Here is a 15,166-nt window from a genome sequence, read left to right as displayed (position 1 = left end):
AACTTCCTGTGTTTATTGCATAAGTGCATCTGATAGGACGCCATCACTCTCTGCTGTGCTCTGTCTTTTCATTTGATTCCTTGTGACACCTGCTAAGCAACAGGAAGGGCTCAATAGGAGCAGAGTGGGGGGCCATCAGCAGGTGTTTGAACAGGCACAAAGGACAGGTGTCAGGCAGACGGGGGCCGTGTGGCTGCCGGGGTTTACCTCCTCTACAGTGCCCTTCCCCCAGCGTCACCGCTCTGCTGCCTAATACGATCAGCAGCAGCTCTGTTCGAGTAAATCAAAGCCTGCTTGGACATCTTTGCGCTGTGTTATGTTTGATCATTCATCTCTGACTCCCACTCTCATCACCACCATAAGGTTGCTGCCACCACACGCTCTCTCTCACCCCCCTCTGCTGTTGTGAGGCAGCAGGAGTCATCTTCAAAGAAACCGTTTGTATCTGCATCTCCGTACGAACTCTCAGAACTCAGCGTGAGCCGACAGCAGGGCCACATGAGCCTGCTGGTGGGGCTCTAACGCTACATGTACCGTTACAGTAAACACGGTGAAGACTCAGGATGGACGAGGGTCAGCAGGGGGCTTGGATTAGAAACTTTTAACCTGAAAGGATGGCCAGATGTACAAACCCAGTATGCACATCTGGGATTTTGTATTAAGTGTAAATAAAAACAGAATCCTGTGAGTCACAAATCTCATAAACCCATATTTTATTCACAATAGAGCACAGAACACACATCAAATGTTTGAAAGAAGAAAATGTTCCATTCCCAGAAAAGTATTTACTCAATTTTTAATTGGATGGTAGCAAAAAAGGTGGGATGGGGAAATAAAAAGCTGGAAAAGAGCTGGAGGAACATTTTGCAGCCAATGGTGTTAATTAGCAGCAGGTCATTAGCATGACTGGGTATAAAAGGAACGTGTTAGAGAGGAAAACTGCATCTACGACTTGTAGAACAATTTAAGAAATAATGTTTTTTGATGTAAAATTGCAAAGACTTTAAATGTCTGTGGTAGACAGTATCAGCCACAGTACATCTGTCTGTGAACAAGAGACAAGGCCAGAACTAAACCGTAGATGTCCATGATCTTCAAGCCCTCGAGCAGCACTGCACCAAAAACAAACACGCACGGGCTCAGAAACACAGCTGACCGTGTCGTCCACAAATGCAGGTTAAAGCTCCATCATGCCACTAATAAGTGAACATGAACGTTCCAGAAACACCGTCATCTTCTCGGAACCAAAGCTAATTTAAAACGAACTGAGGCAACATGATCCATGCTGTCCAGCCTAAAGAACAGGGTGACCATCCAGCTTGTTTTCAGCACTCGGTTCAAAGGTACAGAGGTGCATTAATTCCTACGCACATCTGGAAAGGCACCATCATGGCTGAAGTGTATATACAGGTTGTGTCACTGCCATCAATTCAAAATATTTCGGAATATTTTTCCTAAAAAATGAACTTTTTTAGGAAAAACATTTGATGTTTGTGTCTGGCACTGTGAGCATATTTGGGTTTGCAAATCACACACTCTGTTTTCCTTATGGTCAATGTAAACTTGGCCATTACTTTAGTGCTTTTCTTTATAGAAAAACACTGACCCACGAAGAAGAAGAATGTAACGAATGAATAAATTGTCATCTATATGTTGGTATTATTTGATAGTTATTGATATTTAGAGAGGTTACATTATTTATGTAGCCCACACACGTTCACTAATAATGTTGTCACAGTCACTACTGCAGATACTGATGTCAGTGTGTCTTTGACTGTTTCCTGCTCTCTCAGATCTGCCACTCATCTTGTTGTTCCCTCTGCTCGTCTCATCACTGTGGGGCACAGAGCTTTCAGTCGCTCTGCTCCTCGGCTCTGGAGCTCACTTCCTTCAGTCTTAAGAAATATAGATTCTCTTCTCTTATTTAAGTCACAGCTCAAAACCTACTTGTTTAAAGAGGCTCACTCGCTTTAATACAGATCTTACTTACTTTTCAAAACTTGTTTATTTGGTTTTTTTGTGTTTTTCTCATTTTTATTTGTTGTTTTTAGCATTTAAATTTATTTGAATCTACAGTTGTAGTGATATCTTTTAGGTTTTAGAAAGGCACCCTCAAATAAAATGTATTATTATATTATTATTATTACATCTAGGCTCATCCATGACAGCTACCTCTGTAAACAAACTAAAAATGAATTGACAAATATGTGAGAGGACACAAAATGCATAAAATCACCAGCCTGTCTCCGGCAAAGTACAAGCAGCCACGTGGAACCTAAAAACTCTTAACATCCACACGGTCACCAGTGACCTGTTCATGGAGCTTTCAGCTCCTCTGAATCCCCAAATGAGGATTTATAAAAGAAGTCTGAGGTTAAAATTAATGTAAGGAATTTGAAAAGTAAAGTCTTTTAGTTCTTGAAACTGTTTGTTTATCATGTGGCTAAAATGCAACTGAAATCTATGTGAAGAGGTAAAAATAAAGAATGTGTGGGACATTGTTCTTTGCTCCACTGCTCAGTAGAATAAGACAGAAGCAGACCGCTCCGTCACCTCACAGCTGAATCTCATACACCAAACATGATGCCAAGTTTCCCTGATAGAAGCGGGAAGTGTTCCCACAATTACAGTTATTTGAATTTTCAACCAATTTTCAATTAGAGTATTCTGATTTCCCACAGACCCCTCCCCTCTGACCGGGTTCCCCTCTGTCACTCAATTTCAAAAGTCACACGAGTCAAGACTTCTTAACAGTTTAAATACATTTTCAATTTTTATTGAATGCAAACAGTTTTTGACCATCAAAGAAAATCCAACCACAAGAAAAAACAATTCACCAATACAAATAAAAAAACTGACAAATGCATTAAGTTACACTAGTTGTTCTCATCTCTGAGCTCGTTCATGGAAACTGATCATTTACGTGCAATCCTTGGACACTATAGGATGAAATGAGGCTCCAGTGTTGTTTGATGTTGAAAGCAGTGCGGAGGAAGAAAATGATTTGTTCTTTTATATCATAGTTTGTATATAAAGGCTGGAACTTCTAAGACTGCAAGTAGAAATGTGCCCTTTTGGCAACTTACATGCTAAAATGTTGCTGCCTTCACTATTCTGCAAGAGAAATACGAGCCCATTAAGCTAATTAATCATATTTAATTATTATTCAGTACCAATTTAGCTGTTTCTAATCAGTGCCGTCTTGCAGTAGGTTTACTTTAACCGGTTATACGACAGCTGTGTCAGAGTGAACTGGTATGACTGGAGCTGTGTGTGTGCAGGGAGCGAAGGCTGCTGTCGTGCACAGTGTGCAGTCCACAGACTCTCACCATCGAGGAACGAGATTCAAATACGTCCTAAATACACTTGAAATATTAGTACATAAAATATTTAACCATGTCCATAAAATTTTACACAATTTAAACCGTTTGCTGATTTTTTTATTTCAGAACAGTAACTACTCTGATTTGTTTCTTTTTTCTACCATTTAAATGATTAATAAATGATTTTCCAGGAACATCCGACTGAAAATGAGGCCTCTGGTTGTAAAAACACATCTGTTTATATAAATGTCCAGGGGAAAACCTCCCTCGGCTCCCTCGTGATAGGACTTCAGTAAATAGTTTTGTGATGAGTGCATTGACTCAATCACGTATTTGAAGTCTTAATGAACACAACATAAAGCTCAACTGCAGAAAAAAACTGTTTATTCAACATTATCACTCTTATTCTGACATCTTTGCAGCTTCCAGAGTGAATATCACACCACGTTACATGACCGAAGGAACAGCAACGATCACTGATTGCACTTAATATGCAAAAAGTCTTTAATATTAACATGAATCTACATCTGAGCTTACATTATTGTTCAAAAAGGGATTTTGTCCTTCTGTTTTGTTTTGTAAAAATATAAACAAATCAGTCACATTACTACCATCTATGGAAAAAAAAATCTACTTTTATTTCCTCAGATTCTTCTCAAGAAAAATAAATAGGCTGTCACGTTATCTGATTTACATGGACAAACAACACGAGGTCAAACACTGTAAGACGAAAATCATGCTAAGCCGCTATCAGGCCCTCTGAGAGCGCCCCAGGGCCGACCGGTCGCTGCCCACAGTCGTAGCTGGAACACAGTACGCGTCCCTGGGGTGAGGAGTGCACCGGGACCGTGGGATGATGGGTGTTTTGGATTAAGAGGACAAGTCACAGGGTCATGAGGGCTTTCTGGCCCCATGAGGTGACAAGGGGGTGAAGTCCCGCTGAAACCGCTTGCTGTTCCCACTGTACAGAGAGGAAATGGAGGCGTTGGTGGGGACCTGCTGCTGGGGCAGAGCGCGGCGAGAGTAGAGCGGCGACCCCCTGAGCAGTATGACATCCCGCACGGCGCTGCGGAAAGGCTTACTGACGAAGCAGTAGAGGAAGAAGTTGACTGCGGTGTTGAGCATGGCCAGCATGTTGGAGAGGTCATAGGCCAGGTGGATGCGCCAGTCTCGATGAACAGTGGACACGTACAGGTGGTAGATGACCACGATGGTTCTGGGCGCCCACAGGATTGAGAACACTGAGGTGATGGCCAGCAGCATGGCCGTGGTTTTCCCGAGTCTTTGCAGTGGCACCGACTTTGTCCCCTGCTCCTCCTGACAGCGCTGCTCTCTCTGCCTCACCCTCAGTGTGTGGATTATCAGAGAGTTCAGCACTAAGAAGATGCTGCACGGCAGGAAGTAGATGATAGTCACATGTGTCCATATGAGGACGGCGTCCAGCGCTGTGGGTGGATGGCTGTTCCTCCACATGTCTGACCACCAGAAGAAAGGCACGCCCGATGCGATCGATGTTGCCAGGACCACCCCGATAATCTTCCTGGCTCGTGCCGGGTAGCTGATCTGCCGGTGGAGGAGGGGGTGGCACAGCGCCACGTAGCGGTCCACAGAGAGCGGTACGGTGGACCATATGGAAGCGTGGTTGGCTGCAAACTCGGCGACGCTGACAGAGTGCAGCAGGAGAGCGGGGACATCCCGGTGAAAAACTGCCGTCTCCAGCAGGAAGCCGACGAAGATGATGAAGAGCTGGGAGAGAATATCTGAGGCTGTCACTGCCAAGAGGTAGTAGTACAGAGCCTTCTTAGTGCGGGACGCCAGTCTGCACAAGGCCACTACTGTGAGGATGTTTACTGGGACAAAGAAAGAAGCAGAAATGAGATTAAAAGGATAAAAGTCATGAAAATAAAAGCTCTTTAAATCTGTATTTTGGAGTAGATTAATAAACCTTTTAAGAGGTTTTTATTCGATCTGACTGTTGACACTGGTGATCACTTTTATGTCCCAGTGAATACTGAAATAAAGCAACCTAAGGATAACGGCCCAAATAATAACCCCCCCAAGATTTTCTGGCAAGACTAGATCCTACAAGGATTTTGGTTTAGCTGCATAAAGAAATCTGTGAAATGGGAACGGTTCACTTCATCTTTTTCTTAAAAGGCAGAGAGAACAAGCGCCGCACTGTGCTGCATGTCTGCACAACTTTCAGGGAATTTCAGGGGAAATTAAATCAATATTTGGGCCATCATCCCGAGTTTAAGTCCGAGACTTAAACCCAGGGGCTTTTAGGTTTTGGACCTTGTAATTCTGTTTATTATTAAATATTTTCTTTTTGATTCTTAGTTTGCGTGTTGTTTACATTTGTGGCAGGGGCTTCTTTGTGTATTTTCTCAGTCTTCTGAGTCTTTAGTTCTTAGTTCCAGTTACTGTTTATATGAATTAATTCCCTCAGTTTTCCCCGGTGTGTTTTGGTTTCATCAAGCTAAGTTTACTTTTGTGTATGCATTCTGCTGCTTACTTTCTTCATGTTTTACTTGCTGTACTGCTATTTCTGTGTTTTAAAATGATCAGTTTTATTCTCTAAGATAGTGTGCAGGGCCCTCAACCTGAAGGACAAACCAACACTGCGGGTGGAGATTTATTTTTTATATCAGCTGTTTGCTTTCATTTTTCGTTAGACTTTTATCTGCTGAAATGAAATGTTGCCTTTTGTTACTTCATTTCGCTAACAGCCTGCATGTGGTCGCTCATCTTGTAATTCATGACAATATCGTTGTTTAGTATTTTATGGATATTCGTAATGACAGCAAACTTAGCAAAGAAAAATACATTATGGCATGGCAGCGTCTTTGTGAAGGATAAATACAACCAAGTTAAGGCCTCACACAGGCCTAAAGAACAGTTGGTGATGCCAATGAAAGGTCAGTGGCAAAAGCACAGTATCTAAAGCTGTGTAGCATTTGACTGTGAGTGTTTTTCATTAGTATAAAATCACATAGGAAACATTAAATCAGCCCAAAAGTTAATTAAATCAATTTGGCATTGCAGTTTACTTGAGAGACTAAATTACTGAGATGGAGCACATTAATATTTAGACGTTACAGTTAATAATAAAGCATTAAATGTTTCTGTTTAAATCCTTGTTTTCCAAACTCAGAGTTTCTGCTTCTGCTTTTTAGAGTATGTTAAAAAAAGACGCTGTTTTTATTGTCTCTCTGCACGCTGTCAGACACACAATCTCCTCTGTACTATTTCATCTCAGATGTCTTGTCAGCAGTAAGATATTTCCACTGCAGCTATTTGGATCATAGTTTTTGACCCTCCAGGATTGCAGACGTTGGCTCTTCGGCCCTGAGAGTTTTTTCCCTTTGGGAGCAGTTATTTGAAACAGCAAAGAGGACATCTGAATGCCTCAATTTCACGTCATCACTGACTTGTAAAAGTGAAACATGATAATGAAGACGTAGCTGGTGTGAGTGCTGTCTGATATGCAAGTTGATCCTAACATGGTTGGCTGGAGTGAGGGATAATAATTGGGTAAATTCCCACACAACCTCATTATCAGCTAATGAAATTAACATAAACTGTGAAAACAGACATCCCCGAGTGTATTATCCACTATCCAGTCCCCATTATAGAAGCATTAATGTACCTCTAACTCACATTTATATTGATCTCTTGAGTCATGTGCGATTCCCTGTTTTCTGATTGGTTTATGTGCTGGCTCGGTTCAAAAGTGTACCTGGTACTCCGATGGAGAGCAGAATGCTGTAGTAGATGACGGGAATGAAACCCAGGACACATTTGGACTTCTGCAGCTCCTCGGGTTTCAGGCCCAGCTCCTGGTTGCCGGACGCCGTCACATTGGGCCAGTCGATCATGACCTTGGCGGCTCCCCTGGCGAAGTTAAAAAGAGAGAATTATGTTTGCAATTGATTAGCAAGGAGACCTCGGGTCACTCAACACAAAAAACAAGTTCAGTCCACTTTTTCAGCACATCTGGGGTTGATGCACTTCATACGCAGACCTTATTTCCCCCTCAAATACACCGAAAAGCTCAGTTTTGAAGTGCATTCAGTCACAGATTTTGGAAGACGTATGCAGACCACTGTGAACATGTGTAAACCAATTCCCTCCTGGAGCTCTTTGTGCCAGAACCAGACTAAACTGGTTATTAAAATGTAACCCACCCACCCACCCACCCCTCATGTTATTGAAGATCACATAGCCATTGCTTCTAAAATGAAAATACATCTTTATGTTCGCTGTTTTTTTTTTGTACAACGTTTGATTGACTAAAATGGTCATGACTGAGTTACACAAGCTAGACTATTTTAAGAAGGAAGAGTGTCTTTTTATTTTCAACCAAATGCAGATTTAAAGACACATCTCTGTCCAAATATGTCTCCCCAGGCTCCACTTGGTGATCTGTTCCTTCATATCCATTAACCAACATTAACTAAGTTAACTTAGTTTGTTTTCAAATACTCACTAGAGCAACAACTCTTGATTCATCCACTGCTCAGAATTAGTCCTCAACACACACTCCATTTACTGGCACAAGTTACTGTTCTGTAATTGGAAAATATGTGGAATTGTTTTTCTTAAAGATTTACCAACTTTCAGTGAGAGCCAAAGGCAGTTTGCTGTCAGGCAGTCTGCAGACCAACATACAAAACCAACATACGTTGTTGGCTTTAGTCTTTTTCTGTGTTTTAAACCTGCCATCTGTGATACTGAGCAGAAGTGGCTCCACAGTGCAGTGGTTTGCACAATCACCCAACAAGTGAAAGATCCTCAGTTTGATCCTGGGAGGAGATACAAATTCCTTGGGGGTGGTTTCAGGAAGGGCATCCGGTGTAAAAATCTGCCATATGAAATATGTGGAGCTGCCCCCTAAAATGCATAAAGGAGCATCTAAAGTAACTTTTATCTATAACACTGAGCAGGACTGAAGTTTTAGTTGGATGTTTCTGAATTCTCTGTATTTCATGTTTTCAAGTTATTTTTTAACAAATTGAGTGTCTGAGACTAAAAACCTGTTTTTGTAACAGAGTTGACAAACTTCAGATTGTTTTTTTTAGTTGATAACACAACTGAAAACGGTAGAACCCAAGCTAATGAGATTAAATGTCTTATATGAAGGCAGACATTGATGTTTGCAATATGGATGTCCCTGAAACTCCTCAGTATGGATCCCTGATTCTAGAAACCAAGAAATTGTATTCATCTTATTTTTGTCTGTGAAGGTTCTCAGTCATCCAGGTCATCGTAGTCAAAGTCAAAGTCATCTTATTTTTCTAACACTAACCAGGCATCTTTCTGCCTCACACTGACTGTACAAAAATCCCCAGGTGAGAATGAAAAAACAGGGCGGTGAGCTGAAAATAGCCAGACAACAATGTTAAATAATCAAAAGGTGTTCATTGTCGAATATTGAATATTTGTTAAGAAAGCACAATTTAAACTATAGTGGAATATTTCTTTAATATGATCTGGTTTACATGGATGTGGTTCGGAGGAACAAGATGATGACAGATCTTCTTTTGCAGACGATGCACCGCTCTCTCTGAGTTGCTCGGTGACGTCTGATAAACGATGTTTGCTCAGCCAAACTGTTTCAGAAATAAACCGTGGAAACAAAAATATGCTAAATCCACTTAGTTTGGACTCAGTCAATTAAACTGCAGGTTCACAACAACAGCAGATGGGCTGACAGCAATGACCCTTCCACTCTCCCACCACCACAGGTCATTATCTTCCCGTCCCCAATTTAACCTTTTCACCTGGGCGCCAGCCATCCTGTTTTTCTCCATCTGCCTGCTTTCCTTATTTACTTCCCTCATCCATGAGGCAATATTTGGACTGCGTTATCTCTCGAGCTTTCAGTGACAAACCATTTGTAGTTGCTCAACCAACATACACATTATCACAGAGCCACAATCACCCCATTTGTCGGTGTTTTCATGATGTAAGCGGGACCATCACTATCACTAACGTGTAGTCATTTTTAAATTACTGCCCTTCCAAATGCTATTTATGTGCCAAAGCCCTGCATATAAACTATATGACTGGCACATTTTATGGCCCGTAGCAGGAATATGATCGTAAACTCGAGGAGCATCGAATAGCTTAGTGCACGACAGCTTTAATTCACCACAGCCCGATAAACCAGCAGGAGAGAAATGCAATCATGAAGATCAATGATGTACAAAGGAGAGAGGTCGACATGAAGGAGGCTGCCTGCTGCCCTTTTTCTCAATAGAGTCTTAATTTAGTCCCGTGGGAAATTCACCACAAGTCCTCCAAACCTCACTGATATGATATGAAGCGTTTTCTGAATTAGTGTCTTAGTTTAGACAGAAGAAGAAGTATACTAGACCCCACTCCACAAACTACTGTGGACTACTACTGTCTGATGTTACCTTTAGCTGTGGTGGATGCTGTTACACCCAAGCCGTAATCTAACTCGATGAAAGTATTAGCGTGTGAAAATTAAACCAGATGAGACTTGGGTGCAAAGTAATCCGTATTTAACTCCAGATGCTTTGTAATAATTCTGTTTTAGGATAGGTTATGTAGCTTGTTTCCAGATATTATGATATTTTTTAGAGCACCCCTTCTTTCACCAACTCTTTGGTCACTAGAAGTTGAGGTGGCATCTGCCCTTTTTATTTCTTCTGTCAAGTAAGTAACAGCTGGTTGGTACATCACCACACGCAGCTTTTTGTATGAGATGTTTTCATTAAGCAGCCAAACAGCAAGCATTAGCTAATACTTGTGTTTTAAAGGCGATGTTCCTGGAAAATAATCAAAAATGATATTAGTGTATTTTTAGTTCAGTACTGATATATGTAATTAATACTAAATATGGGATTTTTATTAGGACAGCATTTAATTCTTTCAGTCTCATCAGCCCCCTCTAGGTGAACTGCAGTTATTTTTTAAAACAATGGCATTAATGTAAAGTGGACAGGCTCTGTGACGGGCTCTGGCTGCTGTCACAACCATTTCTAATTGAAGGATAGTCTGAAAAGATATTCTTAGCTTTATATATCAGAGAGCTGTCCGTGATATAATCTGTACTTTGGGATCAGGCAGGATGCTGTTTAGTGATCGTCTCATGGTGGAAATCAGTAACTGGAGATTGTCCAGGTCCCTGTGCGATCCACTGAGTTTTTATTTTATTTTTTCATTTGGAAGTTTCTGGTTTCCTTCCAGTGCCATGTGTGCTTTTGTTTTACGTCTTCCTCATCTTCTCAGTGACTTCCTGTATTATTTGGGTAATAACATTTGTGCTTCCTTTTTATCCCTTCTTTATGACACCCTGTGTGTGTAAATACGATCTTGCTTGCTCGTGTCACTCGTCAGTTTGTCCTTCTGTTGTTTGTCCTGCTACTCCTTCCCCTTTTCCCCTGTTTTGTTTCACTAGCGTACTGGACTTTGTGCATCTTTATTATTATTTTTTCTATCAGCCGTTAGAGGCATGTTCTTTTGTTTGTTTAACCTACTTCAGTGCATTTGGGTCTTCTCTCCAGTGAATTACTCACAGAGATACGCACATTTCATCCACGACCTATAACATTATATTCTAACATCACCCGAGAGTCTTTCACTCACCTGCTAAAAAGATATCTGAGAATCTTTTAAGTTAAAACTTAGGGTTAAATTAAATTTATTTACACTTAAACAATAAAACAGGTGTTTTACAAATATATTAAAACCCTCAACTATGAAGCTTCTGTAATTTCATAGCAAAAGAGTAAAGAAAAGAAATACGTATGAGGATTTATGTGTTGTACTTATATGACCAAAGGCTCCAGAGTGTTTGTGTTTAAGAATTACATTTAAGTAGACTTAAGTCCAGGCTATAAATTAAAAGCTGCGTCCTTTGACTTTTCCCAGATTCTGAAGTAACAAAATAGAACCATTACAACCCTTTTTTTGTTTATAATTAGAAATATTCTCTTATCTCATTGCTTATTATGGAACAGCTTCCCACGTGCTCAGATAGGATGTCTTATTTAGTATTAATAGATGCTCAGCTCCCATAGGAGGTGTAAGGTGTATGCAGAGATGCATTCAGTGTTTGACCTCAGACAAAATGACGCATGTTTGCTGCGCTGAAGATGAATAATGAGATGTTTTTATGGCTAACTTCAAATATAGTATAAACTTATTAAGTCCTTCAAACTGTTTGTGCTGTCTGAATAATACGGTGGCTGTAAAAACAAGAAAAACAGCAACAAAATGACACTTTTTACTTTTATTCCTCTTTTTGATCTTATTGTTTTGTGTTTAAATGATGGGTTTGGCTTTGTTGCCTCAGGGCCACCGTATCATAGTTCAAAAATTTAGTGTTACTGGAAGAAGAATCTAGTTTCTCTATTTTGTTTTGGTTAATTTTATGTGTAAAGAATGACTCAAGTTATGAACACTATCACTAAATCAACTTTGTTTTGTAATGCACACCATTGTATTGACATTGTGTAATTATTTCTATAAAAGCCCTGACATTGTATCTATTTACTTACTGATAGCAGGTGGAACTGTTCACCATCAAAGACATGCACAGAAGACTGTGCAGCAGGTACAGTTTTACACTTCATCATATTTCCACATCAGAGCTGCATTCTGACAAAACGTTAATGTTTGCATTTGCAGAAATTCTCTTCCTAGATCAAATGGAAACTACAGTGTAATATCACAGATTAAGCCGAATAAGCTGCATGTGAAAAAAGGTGAAATATCCACTGTGGACCCATGAGACTCACTTGGTCTTATCTGCTACGACACCTGATCTGTTTCCTCGTGAGCTGCCTGCAGCAGCCGCAGTGAGAAAGATGATCGTCATGAGAGTCGAGAGGTTGCCAGAAAAACGTGGCACAGGGGACCGTAATTACTCCCGGCAGTCAGTAACCCAGCAGACGTGTTACACGCCAGCCAAGGACCTCTTAAATCCTGAAGCTTGGAGAGTTCTGTGTCTCCACTAGCTGAGAAATTTCTCGTGCAGACATTCACATCTACGCCTCGTGTCCCGTGGGTGCTATTGATTCTGGAGGTGGGAATGCAGCTCAGAGCTTTAGAGGTGTTTTATTAAATCCTAAAATTTACAGTCTTTTCAGTACGTCAGCAGCACAGACGGGACAGTAGAGTCAGTGCACATCAGCCTTAATCAGAAACACACCTCTATCTTTTTGAAGGGACACAGTTTTCCCAGGATCCAAATGCAGCTGGAGCTATCGGAGCTCTGCAGGGGGGTCAGTGTCCACGAAGCTGAAATGAACTCTATCTGTACTCCACTTAATTATTCATCAAGAGATGCTGCACCTGAAAGAGCAGCGCGTGGAGATAAAGGGTGCTGGCAGCATAACTGTACTGCAAACATATCAGGGTTTCGCGTGGCAGCAAGTCTGAAGACGTTTGGTGTTTAAAATCAGGAAAATAATTTTCTGTGAAAATCAAAACTTGACAGGAAGCAGTGGAGAGAAATCTCCCAGCTGTTCTGATCAGGAGCGCAGATGCTGCAAGATCCTGAGCCACGGTCACCGCTGTGGCTGTTAAGAAGATAGAATCCAGAAGAGCATTTTGGCAGAAAGTAACAGGCACGTATGATGAGAAACGCCTGCTTCGTAGCAGATTAAAGGGTGAAATAACAAGAAAAACACTTCAGGTCAAAACAAAGCCAATTATGAAACATTTGGAGGCAACACAATCCAGACCCGCTTCTCCAAATGACTTCATAATAACTGTACTTTGATCCATCATCTGAAGTTGGAACAAGTCTAATTGCAGGACAAACAGAAACCTTTATCCTGTTACAACATACTCTGCACAAACAGGGGTTTTCTTTGGCTTAGTCTCATCGCCAGCAGACTTACCTTCACATCCAGTTTTCAATGTGGATTCTCCACCTGGGGTACAGCCGGTCCTCTGCACTGTCACTCCCCCCAGAGGCTCCTACAGAGTCCCTGCTGGACAATCCGGTTAGGAGACGAGGAGGAGGAGAAGAATCCAGGCAGCCGGTACATTACTGCTATGAGTGAACAGAATGAGAGGGGAGTAATGAGGAAGAGGGGAGTGAAAGTAAAGGGGAGGGTGAGGGAGGGAACTGATGTGTGAAGGAGGCAGGAAATGGATCAGAATAAATTGAGAGGGTGTGGGGAAAAAAGATGGAAAACCACAGTGAGTTCGAGTGGGAACAAAAAGTGATCACTTCTCATGTTGAAGCTTCTCGTCAGGATTTCGGTGTGAAGTGTGTTCACACTGGAAATGTGACAAACGAAATAACCTGTCAAAGCAGTCGGATTGATCCACATTCCAAAGTATATACGAACAACATGAGGGACGACACGTAAAGCAGGCTGTGGGAATGTGAAACATTTCCAAGCAGCAGCTACGTCATAAACACTAAATACTGATGACAAATGTGACAGGTCTCCAACGGAAGTGTCTCCATCACCCCGTAGATACAGCAAAATATGGGCCATCCTAGGAATTGTTTTCAATGAGGTTAGAATAATAATAATTATTATTATCATCTTATTAAAATGCAGAGATTGAAATGCAGAAACACAGTCGCACTGACACAAACATTTGTATAATTTTAATTCACAGCATTTCTTTTTTCATTTAAAATGTGAATATTAGTGAGAATTAGTAAAGGGAGATTATTTGCATCAGTAATATTTCCATTTTCATGTCAGCAAATGGAATATGAATCAAAAATACATTTGTCAGGACAGGACAGGAGCACATCCACACAGCGAGAGGCAAGGCCGTACACTTTTATACCATATATATAGCTAACCAGCCACTTTATTAGGTACACCTTATTGGTATTGAATTGGTCACTCTTGTTTTCAGAGCTGCTTTAAGTTTTGGTCCATGTTGACATGACAGTTGCTGCAGATTTGTGAGCTGCACATCCATTAAATGAATCTTTTGTTGGAATACATCCCAGAGGTGCTTTGGTGACTATGGAAGCAGTTTGAGTACAGTGAATTCACTGCCATGCTCAAGAAACCTGTCACAGGCTGGGTCTCTGACCCGGCGCTCTGAGTTCATTTTGTATTTGTCTCATTTTAGATTTGTGATTAGTTTATGTGTCATTCCTATTTAGCTTTAGTTAAGGAAAGGCAGTTATTATTTATTGTTTCCTTGGTTTCTATGTTTGAGTTCTTGTATCGTTCATCACGTGTTAGGTCTCTTAAGCTTGTGTTGTCATGTCTAGTTTCAGTGTTTCCTGTTTTATTTTGAAGGAGTCGTGTGTTCTTTGTTCATTGTATTTAGTTTCACTTCCCCTGTCCTGTCATTAGGCTCATGTCAGTCAGCTGTTCCTTCATGTGTTCCCACTTCCCCTAATCACCTCCTGTGTATTTAAGTCCTCTGTTTTCAGTGTGTCATTGTCAGATCGTCTGCTTTGTTTGCAAGCCAAGAAGTAGTTTCAAGTTTCCTCATGTCAAGTCCATGTTCCTGTTGTAGGTTTTTAGTTCATTTAGCTCACCCAGTTTAGTTTGTTAGCATTTTGCCTTTTGTTTACAGTTATTTTGCCAGCCTCAATAAACGGTTCGTTTTCTGTTATTCAAGTCATGTTTCACATTTTGTTTTCGTCTGCATTTGGGTCCACCCTTCACTCTACACACAGTCAGCCCTGCTGATTGTGACAAAACCAGTCTGAGATGATTTCAGCTGGTGTGGTATCCTGCTGGAAGCAGCCGTGAGGAGATGGGGTGGACATGGTCAGCAACAACATTCTTGACTTAAAGAGTGGTTATTTGAGTTACTGTTGCCTTCCCATCAGCTCGAAGCAGTCTGGCCATTTATTTTTTGAGCTCTGACATCAC

At 41.1% G+C, this 15,166-nt stretch overlaps 1 protein-coding gene across 1 annotated transcript; it reads right to left on the bottom strand.

Annotated features, from left to right (window-relative positions):
• Positions 1 to 3,253: 3,253 nt before the first annotated feature.
• On the bottom strand, positions 3,254 to 13,321 carry gpr142 (G protein-coupled receptor 142). The gene is made up of 3 exons (XM_086304848.1): positions 13,202 to 13,321; positions 7,063 to 7,217; positions 3,254 to 5,173 (listed from the first exon to the last, which is right to left on the bottom strand). The coding sequence occupies exons 2-3, from the start codon at positions 7,199 to 7,201 to the stop codon at positions 4,215 to 4,217; spliced, it is 1,098 nt and encodes a 365-aa protein (XP_086160974.1). The 5' UTR covers positions 7,202 to 7,217; positions 13,202 to 13,321; the 3' UTR covers positions 3,254 to 4,214.
• Between the last annotated feature and the right edge of the window lie 1,845 nt (positions 13,322 to 15,166).

This window comes from Aulonocara sp. 'chitande type north' Nkhata Bay, linkage group LG8, assembly GCF_057382095.1.
Source record: "Aulonocara sp. 'chitande type north' Nkhata Bay isolate Kocher_YH1m ecotype deep benthic linkage group LG8, A_spYH_male_GT1.1, whole genome shotgun sequence".
Classification (NCBI taxonomy): domain Eukaryota; kingdom Metazoa; phylum Chordata; class Actinopteri; order Cichliformes; family Cichlidae; genus Aulonocara; species Aulonocara sp. 'chitande type north' Nkhata Bay.
The sequence above is the reverse complement of the archived record's forward strand: the minus strand, read 5'-3'. Positions and strand labels throughout refer to the sequence as shown.

Coding starts and splice junctions, on each gene's coding strand:
- gpr142 (XM_086304848.1), bottom strand. CDS start 7,201: ATGATCGACTGGCCCAATGTGACGGCGTCCGGCAACCAGGAGCTGGGC. Junction 5,174..7,062: donor GCTCTCCATCGGAGTACCAG/GTACACTTTTGA, acceptor TCTTTGTCCCAG/TAAACATCCTCACAGTAGTG.